At 39.0% G+C, this 26,762-nt stretch overlaps 1 protein-coding gene across 1 annotated transcript in view; it reads right to left on the bottom strand.

The window, feature by feature from the left end:
- NELL2 (neural EGFL like 2) overlaps positions 1–26,762 on the bottom strand; it is a 326,039-nt gene that overhangs the window by 125,876 nt on the left and 173,401 nt on the right. The window contains exon 13 of the mRNA XM_064591364.1: positions 19,846–19,971. Coding sequence (XP_064447434.1) covers positions 19,846–19,971 — 126 coding nt within the window. The remainder of the gene's footprint in view (positions 1–19,845; positions 19,972–26,762) is intronic.

The raw sequence follows: 26,762 nt of genomic DNA, 5'->3' as shown, positions 1-26,762 counted from the left end.
CCTCTGTTTCTCTCTGTCTCTCATGAATAAATAAATAAAATCTTAAAAAAAAAAAAAACATTCTATTTCCAGAAGTGATGAATTTAATTGTAAAATTCAAGCAAATTTACTTCAGATAAAAGGGATTTGAACAAAACGAAGGATAATGAGATGATTCACTTTTTTGCAAGACATCTAGTAATCCCAGTGTCTGACATAAAGCTCATCGCCCCTGATGACTTGAGAGGCAACCTAAAAACCGTGTTGATTAAAAATGCCCCTCTTGGTACTGATGTGTTCTTAAAAAAAGTAGGGAGAGAAAAATAAATTATAATGAAGAGGGAAAGGAAAGAAAAGAAATAATAAACGGAGTAAGGTGACAGAAAAGAAAGATCCCAGGATTTGCCATCTGAAAAGCTAGTCAGGGACCTGGTGTTTAAAAATTGTGAGGCCCTGTACCAGTTTAATTTTTGGAATCAAAATTTTCTCCTCTGTGAAATGGAGATAATATTGCCTTCCTTGTCTAATTTACAGATTTCTGTGAAGCTAGAAAAGATCGATCAGTGAGGTCACTGTTATACTTTCTCACAGCTCAGTTTATGATGGGTGTGGGCAGAGAGAATAGGCTGGTAGTTTATCATCTAGGCAAGTGTTTCCAGATGATTCTTAACTTGATAATTATGCTCTCCAACCTGAAAAAGACTTTGCCAACTCATATAATTTTTTAGAAATCAATGAGAAAAACATCAGCCGCCAAAATAAATAAAAGGGTTAAAGGAATATGGGCACACAATTCACAAAAGAAAACAAAAAGCAATATACACACGATGGAACAATGTTCATATGATAATAAAAGACATTTAAAAATACCAAGATATATCTATCTTTGTATTTTTGTAAATCTGCAAAATTTACAAGTAAAAAAGGAAAAACCACCAGTACAAATGAAAGTTCAGACAACTAGCCTTTTCATATACTGCTGGTGGGAATATAAATTGGTACGAACTCTCAGAGGGCAATTTCATATATCTCAAGTATTTCATATATATATATATATGTGTGTGTGTCTGTGTGTGTATATATATATATATCTCAAGTATTTCATATATATATGTGTGTACATATATATATATATATATCAAGTGTTAAAATGTACAGAACTTAGGCCTAATCATTCTCTTTCTAGAAATGCATCCTAAGGAAATTATCAGAGAAGGTTACAAAAATTCCTGCACCATGTATTATCTGTGAAACTGACATTTTGAAATTAAAATTTCAACCATATATGGCTGGCTAAATAAATTAATTTATCTATTTTATAGGACATTATGCCACCATCATAAATTATGTTGTAAAATATTATTGATATATGAGAAAATATTTATACTAAATTAATAATTTGAAAAGATTAAAAGTATGATAGCATGATTCCAATTTAACTTAAAAAGGTACACATACATTGCATACACAGATAAAAGAATAAAACTACTTCTAAAGTATTAACCAGTATCTCTAGGAGATGGGATACTGGGAGATTTTAATCACCTTCCTCCTTCTTTGGGTTTTTCTGTATTTATTTTCCTGGAGACGTTTATTACATCTGCATCAGAAAAAAAAAATGACTCCTATACAAAAGAAAACATGTAGCAATATGAAAGCAGCAAATTTAGGGTTTCATGTAAATATGGTACATTTGAATTCACCAATGTCAAGCTTTTTAAAATATATGTGTTTGCTTTCCTCTGAATTTCAGTAGGGTTTCTATTGGTAAATATTATCTGCATTCATTTTGGTGGGCTGGTTCTATTATGTACATAAGGACATACAGATTTTGCAAAATTAAAAAGGAAAGCTTATCTGTAACTTTTAAAAATACTTAGAAGATGTTTAAAAGGGTTAGAAACATGGGTAAGAGTTTCTTCTTGGGACAATATCAATAAATTCACCAGAGAAAGTATAATCTAATCGGGAGGATGCCTGATAGGATAAAGCAAACTAGAAAGGAATAATACCACAAAAAACGTTTTGAGTTGAAAGTGCCTCAAATTTGCATTTACTACTGATACAGAAGAAGATTCAGCTATTGATAGACTAAGAAGGCAGAGGCTAATGCACGGAGATGAACAACCTCATTCTATTCCTCTGCTGGGGTAATCTTGGAATAACATTCAGGTCATTATGTTGCAGTAGAAGAAAAAATATGGACATAACAGGTTTGGTTTAGTAAAGAGGAATAAACATGAGTAAGGAGCTAGCAGGACTGACAGGGATATGAGCTCATTGTGTGGCATGTAACTGAGTTTAATTTTGGATACTATATCTGAGAAATTCTAGGCAATGGATCTAAGAAATGACAAAGAACCATGGCAACTGCCTACTAGTGTTTATAAGGCATACCCTGAACTTCTCCTTACATAGAACCAGGGAAGTATGGCACCTGGATGTTAACAAAGGAGGAAAAGTCTCAATTTAATTCGGGCTCAGCTTTCTGGTGAACTATTTGATCATCAGTCTTAGGAAGGCACTCATAAACCCCACAGATATCCTATACCAGATGAGATAAAGTGTATATATACACAAAATTCCATCCTCCCTAATACTTTGTATTCCTTATAACTCTGATGCGATGTGCTTTGATGCTCTTGGTAGTTAATCAACAAATATTTGTTGAATGAATTAATGAACCCAAATATCTACTGATACTCATTCAAATCCCAAAACTATTATGGGAACCCAGTGATGAACAAAGCAGAACCAGGAGACATTTTCCCTGCCTTCAAGGAGCTTACAGGAGCTAAGGAAAGATAGGCAAGAAGTAAGAAAAACACATGGAGGGGGTTGTGTGTATTAACTTCTGAAGGAAACACAGCAGGTAAAATGATGGGGAACCACAGGGCATGGGGAAGGGGCTACTGAGAGTGAACATGGAAGGAATATTTAAGTTAAAACCTAAAAGATGGGGAAGAGCCAAATGTGCAAAAAGGAAAGGGAGGAAAGCGTTTCAAGTAAAAGAGACAGGATATAGGACTGAAGAAGAAAGAGGTTTAGGATTTCTTCCAGGACATAAAAAGAGGTCAATGAGACTAAACATAAGAAGCAAGACATAGAGTAGACTGAGACAAGGTAGGAGAGGTGACATTAATAGAGTGCCTTAGACTTGGATAATGGGAGAGAGAAAGAAACAAGGGTCTGGATTTGAGCTCTTATTTGAAAACCTAAACAAAGAACATGTAGATGAATTGAGTGTGGAAGGAATCAAGAGTGTCCTCAATGCCCGTGGCTTTAACAAAAGTGTGGTGGCTGAGGCCAAAATGGGTTAGATTGGGAGAGAAATGTTTTCCTCTTCTGAATTTCAGCTTGCTCCTTGGGTACAGTAACCTCTTTTATAGCTGAATAATAGAATAGAATATCATAGTATCTGGTTAGGCATATGCTGTTGTAGGCACTTCAAAAATCTAATACTTTTAATCTTGAAAACACCTTCATACAGTGGGTAAAATTTCTCCATTTTACCAACAGAGAAAGAGTCTCAGGGTGGGTAGAGTGAACTGGTTGAGTTTCCCGGCTAGTAAGAGACAGGTTTCTTCATACACCCCTCACCTCCTAACTCTTAGCCAATGTTTTCCCCTCATTTCTTTCACCCCTCATTTTGCATCCATCCTTATAATTTTATACAAGCAAATGACCAGAGCTCATTGCTTATAACTGTTTAGCAATCATCTGTCTTTTATCAGTTTTAGTTAAGTGAGTATATCTCTACCTCCTCTCAGAGATTATAAAGTCCCCAAAGGTATAGGTTTTGTTTTACTCCTATTTGTATCATCTGTAGCGCTAAGTACAACCTCCAAAGAACGGTTAATCAATATTTTTAAAAACTACTTATGCCAGGCACTGCTGTCAACTTCTTGCATATGTATTAAACTCATCCAATCCTCACACTGAGTATGAGGTAAGTATTATTATTTCTAATCCCATTTTATAGATGAGGAAACAGAGGTGCTGAGAGATAAGTCACTTGCTGAAGGTCACTCATTTAATAAGGTGCACAGTCAGGGTTCAAACCCAGGGCATCTGGCTCCAGAGGGATGTGTGTGAACGATACAACACTGTCTACTGAGTACAGAAGGAAAGAAGACAACTTATGGAAAGAAGCCAGAGGAAAACTTGAATGAATGGAGCTTAAAATCACTCTTTCTCCATGAAGTCAAATTACTACTAGGACACTTCATTATCTCCTCCCTGAGTGGTCCTACCACTTAAAAGTTTACAAATGTGGGATGTTATTTAAGCTTCTTTCGTTTCAGTTCCTAAATAAGTAAAATGGGGATGATAATAGTATACTGATCTGTAAGATGGTTAATATGATTACATGAGAAAGTGCATATAAAGGGTTTAGCATTGTGTCCTACAGACAGTGAACATAAATGTTAGCTCTTATTATTAGCCTTGTGTATAGGTACTCAATAATTAGTCGTTGAATGAATGAATGACTTTATCGGTTCTGCTGGAGAGGACATACCACAGTGCAATAGCACATACCCATTCTAATAATCTAGAAGGAATATGAGGCTACTAGAAACCTAAAGCATTCAGGGCAGTGCCAAGGAGTGGGTAGCAGTGTCCCCTACATGATTCTACTTGGCATGGGCTCTGATATGTAACCTAACGGACTTGAACTTGAGGATGGTGAGACCTGGAGCCAAACTTCACAGTTATATGTTTGGCTCACATAGCCATACTCTGGGGACAGTTTTGCTTTCCTTAAAATGATGGAAGGAAAAAATAGCCAAATGTTATTTCTTCTTCTTATATGAATGGGGTTTCCCCACTTAGAATAATTGAGAATTTGAGCAAGTTACTCAGCCTCTCCCAGACACAGCTTTCTCATCTATCCAGCAGGGATATCTGCAGCATGGGGTTATGTTAATTAGGTATCTAGCTCAAGGGAAGCATTCGCAAGATGATAGCTATACCCTCCAACTCTAAGACCAATGCTGTCCAAACCTAAGACCAACTCTTGAATTCTACTGATGAAACTACTTCTGAAAAGACAAAACGCCCTGATCAGGTGAATGCTTTAGCCAATCACTTGTTTGTTTTCATTCTAATAGAGATAGGATATCAATTTTAATTAATTGATTAAAGAAATATGAAATTCACCAGGTTTTACTCTCTGGGGATGGGGATGAAAAAGACACAAAGGCTGTCTTCAAATAACATGTAATTTAATGGGAGAAGACAGATGTGTAAACTACAAAACCACTAAACAGATTTAATTAAGAGCTAACAGAAATGCAGATGAAAGAAATCTATTGAAAATGTCACACTGTGAATAGAAAGGTAAATACTAAATCCACTTGAGCTTCATGCTATTAAATGAAAATAACTCACATTTTCTAATGAGAAGACTCAAAGATACTTCGTACAGGTGGGGCCATGTTTACTGAGATATAGAAGGTGAGTAGTATGTCCATAAGTAAAGAAAAAGGTTAAAAAACAAAAGAAAAAGCTATTTAGGCCAGTGAAAACCACATCCACAAAGACATCCTCAGAGAACGGTATAATAAAACCTGCCAAAATGGAGGAAGAGGGGTCTAAAAATCTAACGGAATCCAATAAAGTTAGCACCGTTATGAGGTTACTGAGAAACACCACTTTTAGTTGGTCGCCCAGTTACTGTGTGACACAGGGTGTGACTGGAAGGGCGGGGGGGGCGGGGCACCTGTTGCTGATCCTGGTTTCGGGTAATACAGTTGCTCAGTGTTCTTGGCTGAGACTAGAAGGGAGCAGAAGCGTCTGCTGCACAGGTCGCTATGCTCGGCCGTAACCCCGCTGTGTGGAACAGCTGGGCAGAAGCAGACAGGAAGGTTATAGGGCTAGATGCGGAGACTGACACACGGTGGGGAATTGAAATCTTCTGCTAGATCACTTCAGGGGCACGTTCTCTACTGCATTCTTGCAAAGTTAAATATGCTTTGAATTGAACTGCTAAAATCTCCAATAATCAGAAGTCAGTTACCTCCTACTCTCCTTCTTCCCCCCCAACCCCCCCAAATCTAAGACCTTTAGTTCACCCAGTTTGAGAATGGGGGCTGGAGCCAATTATGTTAGCATCCATATTATAGCGTGGTAGCTTATCAAGTTTTGCATTGCATTATTGTACCTTATCAAGTTCCACTATGATAGTTTTGCAAAGCAGAAGCAGCCTGTGGTTTGTAGAAGGATGTAGTTGGACATGAAGCTGGAAAGACGGACTGCTTTGCTAAGCTCTGTGAATGTTATTCTGTGAGCAATGAGAAGTCACTGAAGTTTCTAGAGAGGGAAATGACTACATTGAATAGGAAGGTAGAGCCATGGATAAAGTTGAGGTCATAATGAGGCAAAAAATTCCACACAGTGAGACTGTCAGTAGAACATCTAAAATGTCCAGATAAAAAAAAACAATGAAGATTTGAACTGAGAAGGTGACAGTGAGGATAATTATAATGCCAACTTACATTTTTATAATGCTTTGAAAGGTTTTCAGCATTCCATTATGTACAGTTTTACTATAGAAACCCACACCAACCAAGCAGACTAAGGAGTAAGGACAATGTAGATTCTTTCCTTCTCACTTCATCTCTCTTCATCTCTCATTACCTCTCATCACCTCTCATCATCATCTCTCATCATTCTCTCTCTCTCTCTTTGTTAAGTAGGTTCCATGCTGGGGATGGAGCCCAACACAGGGCTTGAACTCGTGGGGCTTGAACTCACAACCCTGGGATCAAGACCTGAGCTGATACCAAGAGTTGGACACGTAACCAACTCAGCCACTCAGGTGTCCCTCATGATTATTTCTCATCATCATCATCTCTTCTCTCTCTGTCTCTTTCTCCTGCCCTCCACCCCGCCATCCAGCATCTCAACTGCCTCTCTATTCTGGAAACAACATCCACTGTGTGAATCCAGGTAGGAAGCAGGACACCCCTCCCACTGTGGAAGCCAAAAGAAGGCAAGACACGTTCTCCCCCAGCCATGCTCCTGCCACTTCGCAAATACATGGCCATGTGACATAAACTAAAACAACTACATGCTTCTACCCAGGAATTTCGAGCATAGAATGGGTGATGGGGAAGCAAAGAGATCACGAGCATTCATTTTCAGTGCTATGTGTCCTCGCATGGCATCCGTCCGGCAGTGGCTCCCAGCAGCAGGGGTGACATGTTACGATCCCCCCACCCTGAGAAAACTGTTACAGGGTAGAAATTCCAGAGATGCCTTGGTCTCTGTACATTTTCCAGACTGCTCCTTAAGCTTTGTATGTATTCTTTGAGCCCCTTCCACGTTCCCAGGAAATCCCTTAAAGCTTACGACAGCAAATTTTTCCTATTACTTGCAACTAAAAGCCATGACTACATATAAACAAGTCATATTTTCCCCCTGTTTGCTGACAGGAAACTGAAATTCAGAAAGGCTGAGAGTTGCCTGTGATCACAAGGGCAGGTGGTAGACAGCTGCATAGGGCTCTTGACCCCGTGCGCTTTCAGTTGTTTATCAATGGATTCATCAGATTCTGCACAAATGTGGAAAGCTTTACCGCTAGAAGAGGGGCAGATAATACCACAAATTGTAATGTGTGCAAAGAGAAGCCACACAAAATCAAAAGCATTGTTAATATCAGCCAAGCTAAGGCCGACAGCCCCAGGCCCTGATACTCCAGCAGAGAACTTACAAACAGTAACATGTCCTCTTTCATGGATTAATTCACAGTGAAATCCCACAAACCAAATATACATGTTGTATTCCCTGTGATGATTACGTTCTATGTAATATGCTGTCACCTCCTTACAAGACATTGACTGCTACCCCCTTCTGAGAGATACAACATCAATCAAAGAACAGACAGGCCATTAGAAAAAAAACAACATCCAGTACTCAACAGTTTTATTTCCGTGGACCTTTTCTAGTTTATCAACAAATTATATGCATTTTTGGTCTAACCAATTTGTTCTGCTATCAACATTGCCATAAACTAAAATTTTTAGGAGTTTTAAAAAACTGGCCAAGTACCTGACACTACAAGATAATGGCATAAAAGTTCTTCTTGTGACATTACTATTTAAGTTTCTTATAATTTAATTTCACAAGGAAAACCAATACAGATGAGTTCCAAATTTATTGACGTGTCTGATGGTTCTTCTGGGGTTTATATCAATGTGACTTATGGATTTAGTAGGGTCATGACTCATAAAGAAGATGAAACTTTGACATTATTTCTATATTAAAACATTCACAGCTTAAGATGACCATATTTATGCTCACCTTAATACCATAAATCATAGGTTGCAAACTAAAAATATTCTAATTCATGAGTCAGACAGACAAAGTAAATAGCTGAGGCAGACTGTTTGTAAGAATTCTGGTATTCAAACATGAGTGTTCTTACTGGAACTGCTGAGTCTGAGTAACTGGGAGACAAGGAGTGTGGTGAACTGGAGAGGCCTTCTTCTCAGAGGGCTGCAGTGATACCAACCCAGACATAATGGAGAACAATCTGGAAATCTGGCTGGAAATCCAGATTTTCATAATGAAATCTTTTGGCTGTTTAAATGTTGAATCATTAAAATGTCCTAAAAGCCAAATGTGTTGTCCCTGAGAGCCAACTGTGGCCCATAGGTCATTATTTTGTGACTCAGATATAGTCCTGCTGGCATGGAGCCTTCCTGAATGAAAAGGTCATTCTCAACAACCCTTCATTCCATCCAGAGGGTCTATGGCAGCAGCAATCCTCCAATAACCACCTAAGTCTACAAATGAATTTTTTAAATAGTGCTTTCAAATTATTGTCTGTGAATTCCTTCATATTATTAAGCTCAGGATCTTTTAAAAAGGAGGCAGATGAGAAATATACTACATCATCATTTGATTTACTATGTTTGGGATAAATGTATAGTCTATTTCTGCACTTTATATGAGTGTTTGTGTTCATTAGAAGCAGACTAGGAAAATGTTTTAAAAATAATGAGCATCCTTAACTTTTACACCAAAACCAATTATGAAAAAAGCAATTCAACCATTAAAGTGAGGAATTTGGGCATAAATATGATTCCCACTCACCCGACAGACTATCACTTCATCTCCCCAGACTTACCCTAGAATTATTAGAATTGAAATATTGCTCCTCAAAACTGGGAAAGAGATGGGAACTGAGAATCATTTCAAAATACAGTTTGGGACCATTTAACAGAGTGAGCTAGCAATAATAGTGCATTAGTTTTCTTTTGTTGCCATAACAAAGTATTCTAAATCAGGGGCTTGAGACAACATAATCCTTTACTTTATACTTCCATAGGTCAGAAGTCTGACATAGGTCTATCGGGCTAAAATCAAGATGTCCACAAGGCTGCATTCCTTTCTGGAGGCTCTGTTTTCCTGTCTTTTCCAGCTTCTAAAGCCTGTTCCTCTGGAGGCTGCTCCTGCCCATGGTCCCCTCTCATCTCCTGAGCCAGTCATGTTGTAACTCTCTGACCATTATTCCTAGTCACATCTTCCTCTGACAACAGTCAGGAAAGTTCTTTTGGAAGGACTCATGTGATTAGTTTGAGCCCACCCAGATAATACAGGATAATCTCCTCATTTCACTGTCTTTAACCTTAATTAGGTCTGCAAAGTCCCTTTTGCCATGTTAGGTAATGTATTCACAGGTTCTGGGGATTCGGATGTGGACATTTTTGGAGGGTCATTATTCTGCTTACCACAAACAGGAACATAATAACAACTCCTACTTATAACTGCTTACTCTGTTCCAGCCGTTACGCTTATTACTTTGCATACTTCATCTCACTTAATTCTAAAAACAACATATAAGGTATGTAATATCATTCCACTTTAAAGATGAAGCAACAGGCTAAGAGGTTAGAAAAGTTGCTCAAGATCACAGCTAGTAGACAGCAGAACAAGGACTCAAGTCTAAGAAGACTAAAGGAGCTAGGATCTGGAAGCTAAAATGCCACAAAATGCTCAAGGGAAGAGAGGTCTAAGGAGACTGTGATTTGATTTGAATCAACTAATGAGAGAGGCCCTGTGGACTGCTTAGCCATTTCCCATCTTGTTTTTGTTGCTGCTGCATTTCATAACATTTAATGGACATGTGTACGCAAATCAAATCTATGGTATAAAAATGCTGCAGGTAGCAACTTAATGGTTATGATTTTGTTCTAGAAAATTCTAAAATCAGTTCTCATTGACCACACTGAAAATTTACTTTCATGGAGTTTCAGGAACACGAACAAAGTGTTCTGTCATCTTTAACATGAAATACTGCATCACCTTGATTCTAGGTCTGCACCGATTGTTAGAAGTATCATCAATTTAAAAAACTTTTGGGCAAAAAGGAAAAATAACATAAAAGAAAAAATAAAGCACTGCCTCTTCAACATACATCTCAATTAGAATGTGTACAGGCTGAGTGAAATGTTTCAGAAACGGTAAAATGTATCTTAGAATTTTCTACAGGATTTTCTGGCTTTATCGCTTACAATTCCATTCACACTAAACTTGCTATTATGCAAGAACCTATACTTTTTTTAAAGATTTTATTTATTTATTTGAGAGAGAGAGAGCACATGAGAGAGGGGAGGGTCAGAGGGAGAAGCAGACTCCCTGCCAAGCAGGGAGCCCGATGCGGAACTCGATCCCGGGACCCTGAGATCATGACCTGAGCCGAAGGCAGTCGCTTAACCAACTGAGCCACCCAGGCGCCCCAAGAACATATAATTTTGTACCTACTCTTCCTCCATCCTGATATGTTGTCTCACACTTCTTCCTCTCCTGAAATGTCTGTTCATCCTTAAAAAACCTCAATTTAAATGTCATATGGTGATGCCTGCCTGTATCCAGGCGTAAGCCAGATTATTCACTGCCTCTTCCGGGCTCCCCACAGCTGTCTGCATGCTTCTGTTACAGAATGTACCACAGTGTACTATAGTGATTTATTTATACGATCTCCATCTATTAGATTGGACAATAACCTTACCAATGCATCCATATCAAGGTTCGGGTATAAAGAAAACCAAAAGGAATGTGTGACATCTCATGAGTTTTTCACAATCACTTACCTACAAGTTCTTACATGACACATTTTTTTGAACTTTTTTTTAAAAGATTTTATTTATTTATTTGACAGAGAGAGAGACAGCAAGAGAGGGAACATGAGCAGGGGGAGTGGGAGAGGGAGAAGCAGGCTTCCCGCCGAGCAGGGAGCCAGATGCGGGGCTTGATCCCAGTTCCCTTGGATCATGACCTGAGCCAAAGGCAGACACTTAACGACTGAGCCACCCAGGCGCCCCTACATGACGCATTTTTATTCCTCTCTCTCAACCCTTATTCCCAACCTGGTGCCCTTATCAGTATTTAGCGGAAGTGGGTTAGTCAGCTATAATATTCAATGTCTGTAGTAGGCAGCCTTTAAGGATGATCCCTAGTGATCTCCACCTCCTGATATTCATGCCTTTGTGTAATCCCTTCCCTTTAGTATGGGCTGCACCTAGTAATTTTCTTCTAACAGATTTGCAACAGCAAAGGTAATAGGATGTCACTTACTGGCTTGATGAGGCACATTGCCATGTTGGAAAGGCCCACATGGTAAGGAGCTGAGGGGAACTTCCAGGCAGCAGCCAGTAAGGAATGGATTACACCAACAATCACATAGGTGAGCTTGGAGAAAATCCTTCCCCAGCCCTGGTGGACACCTTGATGGCAGCTCTACAAGAAGTCCTGAAGCAGAGAACTATAAGAGCAGAGGAGCTATTCCATACCCGGATTCCTGACCCACAGACATTGTGAGGCACTAAAATGTGTGTTATTTTAAGCTGCCAAATTTGGGAGTTGTTTGTTATGCAGCAGTAGATAACTAATACAATGTTACCCCCCTTGATAAAACAACTTTGAGTAAAAGGAATCTTCATATATGGCATCAGAAGTTTTATGAAGAAAGGACCAATACTAAAATAGGTGGCAACAGACAATGAAAGTACTGTTCAACCGGTCAGTGTGGGTCTCTCTCCCCGCAGCAGAAGCACACGGGAGAGAGTGTTCTCAATTTAAGAAGCTCACCCTCTGAGCCCAATCCCATGACTGAATATGACAGTGAGGAGGCCCCCTGGACTGGGGAGAAAGGGAGAGCATCAAGACAAGGCAATGTCATCAGGAAATCACACACCCATTGCAAGATTAGATCGGCACCAGAACCAGAAGAGGAACTCTGTTCCATGGAGCACTGGAATAGTGAGAAGGCAGAAGGAAAGTCGAACTTTCATACGGCTAACATGTCAAAGCCAACAATCAGAGAAGGACACGAAAGGCATCTCTTGAACTTCAACTCCGATAATACTGTCCTCCACAGGTGTCTGTTGCTAAGACACCGCTCTTACTACACTCCTGGCATGTATAATCTTTTTATTCCCCTATGTGAGTTTTTGACTCTGTGCTTTTCGTACAAAAATCTCAAAATAAAACTCAAATAATACACCTATTTGGGACAAAGGTGAATTAGGGTTTACTGACTAACAGAGGGAAAGCAGGTGAGGCTGGCTAACGAGGTGGCTCCCATCAGCTCAGCGCTCAGGTGAGCTTGCACAGAGGTAAGCTCATGGAGGCGCGTACCACTGAGTGCTCTGATGATCAAACCGTGGCCAGGCCAGGGGTCATACATGGACACGATGGCTGCACCGAGAGGCTGCAATAAAGGCTCTGACAAGCCTGGAAACCTCTATACATTGGAGCTGGGATGCTTCCCCTACTCACTGACAGATGCAGATTGCACAGACTCCTTTCCAAGCTTTTCATCTTTAAAAAGGCAATTCAGCTCCCTGAGCCTTTGGGCCTGTTCCATTTTGAGCTGACTGCTAATTGTATGCATGCACATATGTGTTTCAGAAAAGAGATAAGCACATTGCCTTGGCCTCCTCACTAACTGCACAGACATGACTCACTTCTGTTCTCTGCAAGTTTTCTAAACGTGGCCTGAAGTTTTCTAAACATTAACCCTTCCCGGTAACCACACTCCACATTCATCAAGAGATGTTTTCTGGATTATGTTTGCTTAAAATTGCTTTTTACTATTAATTCTTTGAGTCCTGGGGCTTGTTATTTTCATTTGCTTTTGTGATCATGTTTGTATTTTCAAACTTCTCAATAATAACTATACAACGTAATCATATATGGTGAACCACAGGAAATGAATAAAGTATCTTCTAGCACTAGGGGCCATATTTTAAATTTTAAAACCTAAAGTTGCCCGATTTTCATATTTTGTGAAATATACAGTTTTATCATATTTTGCAATGGCGATTTCGGGAGAAGAAAATTTTAGAGTGGTTGTTCATAAAAAAGCAGAAGTCCTTCCCAATAGTCATGGCGACTAGTAGACAGATGGTAGGATTGGCTGATTGCTGATTGTGAGTCTTTGGAAAAGAAATCCACACAGAAGCAGCCGAGCTCATAAAATCTGCTCTGCTGGAGAATTGAGCAGACTCATTAATTATTTAGAGGTCATATTCCGTACTCTGGGCAGATTAGTATCCTCATAGGGCCCCTGGATGCATCTAGGTAGCCCCAGAGCACGCCAATCTAATGCTCATTCGCAAGAGCAATAGGAACCCCCCGTCCTAGGAAGTACAACAAATCCACCTACAGAAGGAGTTTTCTAACTTCCAGAGAAAGTGCCCCTTAGTTATATCAAGGTTTCTCTTTTCTTTTTTTAAGCCCCTTTTCACAGTTACATAATAAGTACAGTTGAACAGACAAGAACACTTTGAATGCACTGCTCCAGCAAAGCTATGTATTTTTCTGAAAAATAATAACTCATTTGAAAAGTAACCAGACAAAAGTGCCCAGTTGAAAAGGTCCCAGAGAAATGAGACCTTTCCTCAAGAGGATAGGTTGTCTAATCATAATTGGAACAACAACAATGATAATAGCTCACATTTATTAAAGATTTCTTCTGTGCTAGGCATTTTACTAAAGATAAAGTGCCAAGGCATTTTACAACCAAAATAACCTTGTTTATTTAGAATTCTTTTTGTGTGAATGCTGATATGCACATTTTCACTTCCTGTTCTTTATCATTGTTCTCTCTGGTCTGTGCTTCTCTGCACCCCCCCCCCCATCCTCTCTGCCATTGTCTGCACTATCTTATTCCCTTTACTATTTATATACCAGTAATTACCATCATATACACACAGTGAATTATTTGTCTCGTTCTGTACTTGTGATTTTGATAAATCCATGGAGGGCTATTTTTAAATAGCTGATAATGAAGTTATTGTCCATCCATACAATAAATTACCAGCTCCAGTTTAAATTCTTTTTGGAGGAATGCAGAATATAAAAAAATACTGTGATTGCTGCCTTTCCAAATATTGTCTTTTTAAAAACTTTAAGCCATTTACCCTTTCTAGCATTGCTTGATAGGGAACTTTAAAGAAACACACACACACACACACACACACATCAGCTATTTGAGGAAAGGGCACCCATGGGTTACAAATGACTTAAAATCTGCTCCAGTTGCACAGTAGTAAATCCTTCTCTGTAACCTTCTGTGCATGACAATAGTATCCAAGACTCTTTAAAATGCTAGGAAACTGATAGTAAAAAAGACAAGTGAAGAAAACTTAATATCATCATAAAATTCATGACTCTTTCTCCATAATCACCCAACTAAACAAATCTGACAAACAGGATGGTAGTGATGATTAAAAAAAAATCAGTATTGACCATGTTAGAGAAAAAGAAGTAACTACAACAATAAGATCATAAAATGTAAGCACTAGGAGTATTCAATGCTGTAAAAGTTAAGTACTTTCAGAAGTAAAATTCCTTGGGGAACACCAGAGGAGGCTCTTTGTTTGACAACAAAAATGAAGTGTCTAGTACAATTCCTTGTGTTTAGACACTTTCTGGACCTTCTGTGATAGGTAACATGGACCAAAGCCAGCATCAGAAGCTCCTGGAATAACAGAAGCAGTCAGGGTCCGTAGAAAGCATATGGAGGAGGCATCAGGATAGTGTAATTTGAGGGGCCCTAAGGAATCCCCTCTGCCACCTCTGCTGAGGACTGAAATTTTACCATTGGGGAATCATTCTCCTATGTTCATCTAAGAAGAGGTTTCCGAGAAGAGAAAGGAGGTGGAAGAATGGGGGACAGTGGGTCTTACTGAGAAAGCCAAAGGACAATAAAAGGACACAGGGCACCATAAAAAGTGAGAGAAGGCATCACCACACAGGACCTAAAGGAAACTTGAAGAAGAAAAGGGAAAGTTTGAAAAAAGAAGTATACCTTTTACAATTTTGATCAGCTAACCCTAAAGCACCATTTCTCACCCTTGGCACCATTGACATTTGGGTCATATAATTCTTTGTTATAGGCGGCTATCTTGTAGTGAATGTCCTGAACAGGATGAAGATTAGTGACTCAGTTGGAAAGTAACCAGAGAAAAGCTCCCAGCTGAAAGGATCCTAGGAAAGTAGAATCCTCAAGAGCCTATTAATAATGCTATAGGGTGTTTAGCAGCATCCCTGGCCTCTACCCACCTGGTGCCGGTAGCAACTCCCTTCCTCACAGTTGTGATAACCACAATGTCTCCAGACAGTGTCAAATGACCTCTGGCAGGTAGGAGGGCAAAACTCACCTCATTGGATAACCACTGCCCTTAAGGATCAATTTTCTCCCTAAGCTGGGCAAGACCTTTTCCATCCCTTCTACCAGTTTGCCCTTCCCAATTTTTTGTTCCCACTCTACACAGCAGTGGGAAGATTTACAAGCTCATCAACATGTGAAAAAAGAATCGGAAATCCATTTTTAAATTATAATAATCAGAGCAGAGAGATATAGCAGGAAGATTTGACATGAATGCCTCTTCACTCCATATATTGTTATCCTTTGATAATTCCACAATTCTTGGATTCTGCCTTTGTTTCCAGAGACATTTTATTCTTTGTCCATTACACAAGACCAGTTCCAGGAAGGGATGTCCAGTAAAACTCAAAAAGATTTGCCCAATTCAATTAACACTTATACAAGTGAACCAAGAAAACCATTAGTCCAGATCAGTAACCAAGCAACTTTGTTATGCATAAAAATTAAGTTATTTTTGCAATTAGAGATACTGAAGAGTGGGCTTCTAACATCTTGGCTCATGTGAACCAAACCCTTTTCTTTCCCTTCTCTCTCCCCTCCTTTGTCTTTTTTCTCCTTCCCTCCTTCCTTCCCTCCATCCTTCTTTCCTTCTTTTTCATTCTCTTTCTTTCCTGTAGGTGTACCTATTCTTTCCTCTATGAGAACAGGAAGGGACATGAGAAGGAAAGCGATTATGAAGCATTGATTAGAAAAATAAATAAATAACACCCTCGCTGGAAGGAAAATTATATTAATGGGTTTAGAAGAGCTTAAACTGCTATATCATTTTTGCCACTGAGTCATTAGTGTGGCTGTATAATAGAGTCAGAGGCCCAGAAAGTGGCGATTTATACTTCTTCTACTGACTTCTGATTCAGAATTATTATAAGGTCTGTAGGGGAAACATTCCTCTTGGAATTGAAGCTAATGAACTGAAACAATCTACAGAAAGGCAGTTTAATTACTGAACATTAGAAATTAAATAATGTATTTCTCTGTAAAATATGAATCTTTCCCTTTATTATTTTTGTATGGTCGCAAATTAAAACATGGTGAATAATAGTAGAACTAAGAATAAGGAAGCTTATCTTTTTGCCCTCTTTTTGCCCCATGGGTAAGGCAATTAATCTCTCTGATCCTCAGTTTTCCCATATGTGAAAGTTAGGAGATTGGACTAGATTATCTTTAAGAATTCTTCCATCTCCAGAATTTTATGATCACGGGGGAAATATAACTCAAACTGTCTGGAACTGAAAGAGGAAAAAAAAAACCCTATGCAATTCTACCAATTATGGAAGGTAATTACACTGTAGCATACATGATTTCTATGCAAGAGCTAAAAGGTTATAAAAGCAAAAAAAAGCTTCTTTTATTGATCAAAGCTCTTGACTATAAAGTAACATGTTTCACTCTTAAAGTCTTCTTTAAGTTAGAATGATTCATTTTCAGGCGGGGCAAGCAACTTTGAGAGTCTGCTGGGTTCCGTGCTGAGAATGTCAGCTACATTACGGCAGAGGGTTCTTCAATAGGAAGGAGGGGCAGGGATCCAGAAGCAAAACAAATTCACAACTCCAAGAGCTCAACCACAAACATCAGAGAATGGCTCTGCAGTGGTGTTTTGACATTCATTCTGGAAGGCCTACCACTGCAAGTATGCGGATATCTGTTTCTAAATTCATGGAAAATAAATCCCAGTCTTTATCAGAGAGATAAGGTCCAACTCTGTTCTTATGGGAGCTCTTGAAAAGGTACAGCCTAGATACCTTCAGCTGCAAGGCAAGCCCCCATCAGAAGAGTCATTTCTTCGAGGCTTTGGTACAGATGCTAACATTAAAGTGTGCAGGGAGAGATTCAAAGAGGGAGAATTTAAGCATTCATTTCCTCTACAGGGACCCTGAATGTGTGCTGACCCTGTATGGTCTAACATAAAAAGTTTTGTCAAAGATCGCCTGACTTTGGACTACAAAATAAAATCCACTCCTATTCCCTAAGAAATCCAACTTTCACATATGGATGTAAATCCTCCAATTTGTAGACCTACCCACAGTATATAGAAAATTAAAGGGCAAGAAATCCTTCTTTAAGTGGAAACAAATACTGTGCATCATTAAGGAAATACATTCCATCACCTGCCAGATCTTGAAATTCTTGGCTCCGGTTCTTTAGGCACAAAATCATGGTCTGAACAGCTTTTCTTAAAATGATCTTGGCCTTCATTGGCATCCCTACAAAGGGATACTTCATTGATATCATTAGATACTTTGGAATCTTAATGGAAAATTCTCCCTAAGTAGTCAAAAACAAATAGTCATTTGTGGGATTTTATTTGGAAGGAAAATACACTGGGAGAGGTAAAGCCAAAGCAGGAGCGTCTCTGGAAGGGATGACAGCTCAAGTATTCCTTGGATTTACAGCCAACAGACAGGCTTGGAATGGAAATGAATCTCTTAAAAATACCCTGCCCCGAAGAAACACTCCTCATTCAATAGCAGGCCAAATTATGTGTCATGTATTCTTATTTACAACCTCGAACACTTTTTAAGAATATAAGAAAAACAAAAAGAATCAACTAAGAAGTATAAACATGTACAAAGCTTTTTAAGTCTTTCATGCCAAGGAATTGGCAGACTCCTTGAAAACTGCTAGCACTCTTTTTTTTTTTTTTTTTTTTTTAATGAGCACATCTTGAAATATCACTCTGAGATGCGGTGGTTTTGCTAAGATTATTGTTCTTGTTAACAAATACACTGGAACTCAGAATTATTGATATTACCAATAATACAGCAAACTGTGTATTTTATTCTCCATGTATTTACTGAGATTTGTCATTTATATTCTTTTTTTGTGTTGAAAAATATCTCTGCAGACCTCCTTCAAGAAACTCTGCCACTCAATGTGATTAATTTTTGTCTAATGAAAAAGTGCAGAATTGGTCCCATAATGTGGAAATGTTTGGAATTAAAAAAATAACCCACTGGCAACTCTATATTAAATACATATTCTATCTTCAAAATATCTTTGGGTTATTCTCCATAGATTGGAAGGTCACTTCTTATTGTTCTTTATACCCAACATTTTGTTTTTATATAAATACTATATTTGAATTTAGAGGAAGGACCTGCCCTTTGCTCTAACTGATAAACAAGATATCAAGTAGTACACACTATGGTCGCTGTAATGGAAACTTAGAAGAGTGCACTCTAATACGAAGGCATAAGGTGACACTTTTATTATAGATTCATATTTTTACTGGAGTGTTATAGAGTCTTTTTCCCTGAAAACCTCTAAGTATTATTTGTACATCCATCTGATAAAAATTATAAAGTTGGAGGTAGAGTAGAAAGTGACAGGTAGAGTAAAAAGTGACAAGAATAATATTTTTAAGTGCTCTCTGGTTTTATGGTCCCACATGTTTTTCTAAAATTTATTTATTTTTAAGATTATTCTATTTGAAAAAAAGGAAATCCAAAGAAATGTCTTATTTCACATGCACATTTCCTCAAACCCTATAGTCTTCAAGCTACTCGTCTAGCACCATTTTCTTTCAATATTCTAGTAGGAATATTGGTAGGAAAGAATATGAAGCAAATGGGTTGTCTTATCCCAGGACCAACTTTAGGCATTACTAACACTCAAGATATCCCTGAACAGGACTCTGGATGGTACTGCAGGGAGTGATAGTTCATAAAACAAACATTAGCAAAACTTCTTTGATGTACTCAGCTGCATTTCCCAGATGCATGAAGGAGCTCGATTCTCTTTAATATTCCCATTTCCTAGCACTCCAAGAATCTATTTCTGAAAACATCACATTATTTATGTTCTTCTTCCTCTATGCAAAAACCTACTGCCATATAAAGGAAATATTATTTAAGGGTTGTTTCTCACATTTTCCATAGAATTCACAGAAGTTTTGAGTATAAATACTGTTTAAGTATAAAATTAGCATAATACTAATTTGGTTCTCTAGTTTTTCTTTAACTCTCCTAACAGGAAGTACAAAACTTACCCAGAGCAAGCAGGTATTCCTTTCCTTAGAACAGGTTCAGAATTAACTACCAAATCAAAGAGATAGGCTTTTCCTTGAGAAAAGTATTGTTCTGTTGTAAGGGAGTATTTATGGCATAGAAGTAGACTTAAAAGGAACTCTTAAAAGTAAATTTAAGGCACGGGAATATGTACTTTCACAAACAGTCACTGTTTACCTGTACACGAATAATCATCAATTCTGATGTATCCAGTTTTGCAGACGCACATGAAAGAACCTGGGGTGTTAACACACATCGTATTCTCACGGCAGTAATGACGTCCTTCAGCACACTCATCGATGTCTGTGAAGGAAGAGGAGGGCAAAGAGGTCAACAGTGGCCAATATTCTAGAGTTTCCCTATAATTTTCTTTGGTGGGAGAGGGCAATGGTTTCCAATTGAAAAGCATTTTTAAAAAGTATTCAAACCATCTCTAATAGGAATGTTTGACGTTCAAGTGACAGAAACCATAAACATTTTTTTCCAACAGCTCTTGCTGGAATTTCAAAGATGTCTGTATATTTCAACTTGCAACATTCTAAATATATTTAGAAATTTTCAGTGCATTCATCTACCTGTGTTTGATAAAATGAATCAGAAAGTACAAATCTGGCTACGTTAGAGTCTTGGAATCTTCAAACTCTGAGCCTATCATATTATTGTTTTTTGATTCACTGGCTATTTTCTATACTTGGGGAGACCCTAAGAGGTAAATAAGATATTCACATACATCAGAACTTGAATAACTTCACTTAAAGACATGAAATCAATAACATGTAGCTTATTAGAGATACAAGTAGAGCTATAGCTATCCCAGTAAGTGTCTGAACAGAGATGAAATTACAATGTAGAGACCTGATATAAATGAGAAACCATAAAAAAAAAAAAAAGGCATACTGAAGAACTTCCATAGGAATTCAGACACCAGGTTTTAAGTGTAAAGACTTACACATGGTAAGCCATAATGGTCTCTAGTACTAATTGGAAAGAATGTGAATTTTTACAATAAGATTGTCCCCATTTTATAGTGCCTCTGTGCACGGAATATAAACTATCTTACAAATATTTTATCATTATGAAATACTCTTTATGAAGGGCCTGAATGCATGGGCCAGGCATGGCATTTCTCCTTCAGAAGTCTGCTTTCTCAAATCCTTATGCTGAATCCACAAAGTAGCAGTGCTCTCATTTGTACTAGTAAGAGAAATGGGTCAATTTTAGGAGATATCAGGTGACCTACTACTACAGAAGTCATGCTATTCCTATAACCTCAGCTATGTTCCCAGACCTGAAAGTATCACAAGAAGTAACTGATAAAATCTCAGAAAGTTGTAGGTTAGAGGGGGACCTTGGCAATCATCTAAGCTAACTACTTATTCTACAGATGGAAAAATGGCAGTCTAGAAAGGCTCAATTTTCTATTCAACTTCTAAATGAAAGGTAATGCAAAAAACGACACAATAAATTACAAACCTCTTACCATACAAAGCTCCTCCCAGGCGTGGCCCTGACTTTTTCAGTTTTATAGCCTATGACCACACCCTTTCCTCCCTCTCAGGGTTCTGGCCACACAGAGCTTCTGGTCAGTTCTCAGATGGACCTGCTCTTTCATATCTGCCTGCCTCTGTGCATGCTGTCCTCTCTATTCCTTCTTTCCCTATCACCAGTCTTAGTGGATCTTGCCCACCAGTGGATTATCCTTCAAGAATCTGTTTAGGGGCGCCTGGGTGGCTCAGTTGTTAAGCGTCTGCCTTCGGCTCAGGTCATGATCCCAGGGTCCTGGGATCGAGCCCCGCATCGGGCTCTCTGCTCGGCGGGAAGCCTACTTCTCCCTCTCCCACTCCCCCTGCTTGTGTTCCCTCTCTCGCTGTGTCTCTCTCTGTCAAATAAATAAATAAAATCTTTAAAAAAAAAAATCTGTTTAAACGTCTCCCTGTGAAAACTTCCCCAATGAAGTAAAATGCTCTCTATGCAGTGCTCTTTTGTGTTTCCACTGCAGATTCATCCGCTGTACCTTTATTAACTTTTGTAGGCTTCTTCTCTCCAATAAGCCTTATATACTCCTCCAGGGTAGAGATCATCTATTCGTGTCTCTTAACTCTAGCTGCACATTATAGTCATCTGGGATGCTTTTTTAAAACATTGGGCCTTGCACCAACTCTCAAACCCCCATCCCAAATCTGATTTAACTATCTGTGGTGGAACACAGACAATGATTTCTTTTTTAAATCTTCTCCATGATGAGTCTAACGCAGGGATCAGCAAAATATTTCAATAAAGAGGTAGATAGTAAATATTTTAGGCTTTGGGGCTTATAGGATCTCTGTTGCAACTTTAACTCTGTTGTTCTAGCATGAAAGCAACCGTAGGCAAATGTAAATGAATGAGCCCGGCAAAATTTCAATAAAATTTTATTTACAACAACAGAAGTTGAATCAGATTTGGCCTGAAGGCCACAGTTTGATGACCCCTGGTCTAATGCATAAGCAGGGTCAAGAATCACTAAGTATGTAATTCATTTTTGTATTCACAATACCTTATAGGGTGTCTAGGATATTTCAGGGTCAATAAATGCTGCCGAATGAATGAATAAATGCTTTAAGGCTGGTTTAAGGAAGAGCTAAGAATAGATCTCAGATGATCTGACTCCTAGTATAATATGCTTCTCATGATACCATGCTACTTCTAAATGTTTGCACTGGTCTGCAAGGAAAGTATCACATTCAATTACAGCCTAAAAATCAAACTACGGGCACCCTGGGGGAATATGATGAAAACTCATTTGCTTCCAGGGTCTTAAGATAATAATAGGAATCATATGGGACAATTAATGTGCTCAGCTGGATCAATGGTCTTTAACCCCACTCCTCTGAGAGAGTGCTGCAGAGAAGTGAAAGTTACCAAAAGCCACTGCAGGAGTCCCCTGGGCTTAAGCTTGTGAACTGGAGGGATGGCCATGAAGAAGTTCATGTGCACAAAGGTATAAAGAATTTACCTTTGGGGAAGAAAGCGCCAAGAATATTGAACACAGCTCAGTGGAGACATCTTGGTTATCAAAGGGGAGAATTATTGAGTACACTGTGGCCCCTCCTCAAAACAAGACGAGTTCCTAGTGAGAGACCATATTTTCTGGTAGAGTCGAGGATGTAGCTTCAGGGCCTAGGGCAGGACTGAGTCCCAGCTGGAGCAAGCATTAATTACTGAAGGCACTGTCCCTCTTTCCAAACAGTATGCTAGAGGGGGAAGCCTACCTCAGTAGGAGGAGCCACCAAACCTGGCAAATCAAAGTCAAGTACATGAAGCACAAGAAATGAGAACTTTGAGAGTATTAATGTCCTATGAGAAGAAACAGGGAAAAGGGACAGTTAGGGTGATTTCTGTTAATGGGCCCTATTTACAGCCAAAGTTATCAGATAGTTTGGTTTATAAGATAAATAAGGATGTTTTGTGAAAGGGCACATGGGCCTAAATACTATCTCTAATAGTTGCCTGTGGTGGGTCTACATCTCACATATTGGGAGACATTGGCCAGTCCCATTTTCTTTTGTAGATGTTACCCTTGAAGCTAGCATATGATCAGAGAAAACACAATGTAGGGTCATAAAGCAAAATGAGGAAACCTACTTAACGTGAAGCCTTTTAGGTACTTGAATGGTTTTGATCACAAAGAAATAACTGGATTCATGACCTAGAGATATGAAGTGTCAGGAACAGTATTGTGGGGGGAGGGGAGTAAAATACCAAAAAATATAAGTGCAACACTGTATACCCAATTGCCAGTTGTCTTTTTAAATTTCTCATGCCCCGTCTTCAGAAAAGGAAGTCCCCAAAGAGCCTCATTTAAAACCGCAAAGCTACATAAATGTCATTTCTACTTATATGTGCAGATACTCACAGGCCCCAAAACGGCACGACTCAAAAGTGATCTGGCAGAAAATGATGTTCAAACTTAGTCCAGGGTATATTTTCATTTGAAATCCCAATTCAAAAACTTAAGGTCAAATTCTCACGATTCAGTTCAATTCTCGACATGCTTATTGAATGTCTTCTATGCCCAAGTCCCTTTCCTGGATTTTCAGTCATACTGATGACCCTGAGTGGTAGAACTAGTCATAGGTGGAGAGTACCAGGGATGGCGTTTGCTGCAATAGAACTTTCTACTAGGCAGACAGTACTGCACAAAGTTGGAAAGAGCTGCCACAGAAGGTAGCTCCTGCCAAAAGGAAGCATTCAAGCACGGGCTGGACATGCTGTAGAGATTCGTGCAAAGGGCACGCTGCCGGACCATGTGGCTTTTAACAACACAACCAAAATTCAGTACAAACACAGTTAAAGCATAGGTCCTGCCCTGAAAGAACTTACCATCCTTTTAAGTACTATCAGCATCAGCCACATAATGCCTTCTATGTGTTAAGCCTGCACTCTAGAGAACAGTATCTCCACGAGAGGCTCATGGTTCCTTAAAAACAGAGGATTGCATGGTCAAATAAGTTTTCAGGATCATTATATTACTACTCTTCCTCCATCTCCCTCCTTAAAACTCACCATGTATGTGAGGAAATTACAGGCTCTGAAATATCTAGTCATGTTTTTAAAATGTTCACTCATTAATTCAACAAGTATATAATGCACTTGCAACATGTCCAAGTGCTGCATTAGGCAACAAAGATAAATTGTAGCTGAAGAAATAACACTTAGACAATAATGCTATGAAGTGTTGCATACTATATAACGGAAACATGTAAAATGTGCATTAAATAGGGAGCAACCAACTTCTTTAACACAGTGCCTTTTTTGTTCTGAGCTTATTAATGCGGAACAAATTTGGGAATTTATACCTGGTGATACAAATAATTTTATAACTCTTCCCCCCCCCGCCCAACTTGAGGAGCTGATAATGAAATTAAGAAGCCTGGATACAACATGAATAAGAGCATAAGGTCCTATATACCAAGTACCAGAATAGAATAGAATAGAATAGAATAGAATAGAATAGAATAGAATAGAATAGAATAGAAGAAAAGAGAAGGGAAGGGAAGGCAAGGCAAGGGAAGGGAACAGAGGAAAGAATGCACTCACTACCAGGAATGGTATTCAGAGGAAAGTTGGTGACTAAGAGCAGGGACAACCAAGGACAATTTGCTGGTTGGTGTGGCAGGGCATGAGGTAGATTTTGAAGAAGTAGGTTTACAGTGACAGACTTATACACAGAAGGAGGGGGCTGCCACAGAACAGTTTCCTGTCAAACAGAGATGCTCAATGATGAGCAGGAGGATTGTAGACATTGGAGTCTAGTGTAGGCAGCATAGGCAGCAAAGACATGAAACACTGAGGAACAGTGAATATTCCATTTGGTTGGAGTTTATGCAGGAAATAAAACAGAAATATGGCTATGGGAGAGGAGACACAATGGGAATGCACTTAAATCTCCAACAAACACAAGAAAGGTATCTTCCTTGCTGTGATATGGAAACATGAAAGCATTTGGAAGGAGGGGAGTAGGGGAAGTGGCATAGAAAAATAAATCTCATGAGAGTTGGTAAGATGGAGCAATTGTGGAGCTGATGAGTATGACTGAGGTGAGGAGAAGTTCATTACATTAAAGTAAGCTCCCTAGCCCCAGTTTCTCCACATTACTTATCAGTGTCTGAAAATATCGTATTAAGTTATTTGTTGGTATGTCTGTTGTCTCTTTCTATTGGAACAGAAGATTCGGGAGGGTAGAGACCTTATTCTAGGACAATGGCTGACCCTCCCTAAAAATCTGCTGGATGAATCAATGAATCCTTTCATGGCTTTTCATCTAGAAGGAGAAAGGATAAGGATCCTAATCCACACTGGTCTGACCTGGAGCTCCACTTGGCAGAGCGAATCCTTTGTCTTCCCAGTACATTGCCCAGGCATTTACTTAGACATGAGCTTTTTGTAAGAACAGTGAACACAAGCCACTGTGGTAAAATACAGTCTTGCAGGAGGAAGGACCCTGTGGTGGGAATAAAGAAGGCTGGGTTCTAGTCTTTGGCTCTGTTATAAACCTGACAGGCATTTCATCTCTCTGGACCTTAATTTCATCATCTATAAAAACAAAGGCTAGAATTTCCATGTCATTACCAGCCCTCATACTTTACAATTCTAACAAAGAGAACATGATTTCTATGGTTGCAGGGGAGAATCTGATTCTCCAGGATTTTGTAGGATACATGGTCATCCTCTAACAAACTTAAAAAGCATAAGAAAACTGTGCTTCTTACACTTGAACAACCTCTCTTGCCCCAGGATAATTCAAGCTGATCTATTTTAGAAACAGGAATTTATAAATTTTTAAATTCCCTTTTATCCTATCTGAAAGCTGCAGCTGACTTTGTAATTATTCAGAATCACAGATTTCTAGACCTGAAAGGAACTACAGAAATCATCTAACCTAACCGCAGTCATTTACAATTAAAGACACGGGAGGCACAGAAATGCCAAAGACAAATTAAGAAGGTGGCAGGAATCAGATCGTGAAACTTTCATGAGCCACATTAAAAAATCTGAACTTCATCCTATATGAAATGGGAAAGCTTTTAGGAGAGGGTTCCTTGAATCAGATCTGGGTTTTTGGAAGATCCTTCCAGAACAAGTTTACACAGTTAATGAGTGGAAATCAGAATGACAACACTGTTTCCAGACCCCAGATCCCACATTAATGTTCCCTTTGGCCTATGGAGTCGTCTCCTTGGAGACTATCCTTGGAGGCAGTGGGCACTCAGGTATGATGCCCCCTCTTCTGTGGGCTTCTGACACACAACCTGGCTATCCACCTCTCCCCTCCCCCCCATCTTATGCTTTGTATGTCACTGATGCCATTAAAAAAAAAAATGCTGTATTTCTAAGGCTACAGAATTTTATCTCAATTTTGCCCTGTAAAAGGATTATATCAGCATGTTAATGAACACTAATGCTTTCTTTCTCAGCCAATAAAATCTTGAAGTCGTGCAGCTAAACAGCAAGGACTCCACATATTGAAGAGGAGCACGCATCGGTATGGGTTAGAATTGCTAAGTCTTGGCCCACCAGCTGTGAAAAACTGGCTTGGCAAAGTTGGCAAAGAG

This window comes from Mirounga angustirostris, unplaced genomic scaffold (assembly GCF_029215605.1).
Source record: "Mirounga angustirostris isolate CCGP_5_RB_7025 unplaced genomic scaffold, mMirAng1.0.hap1 SCAF_5, whole genome shotgun sequence".
Taxonomy (NCBI): Eukaryota; Metazoa; Chordata; class Mammalia; order Carnivora; family Phocidae; genus Mirounga; species Mirounga angustirostris.
Note: the sequence above shows the minus strand (reverse complement) of the source record. Positions and strands in the feature narration are given on the sequence as shown.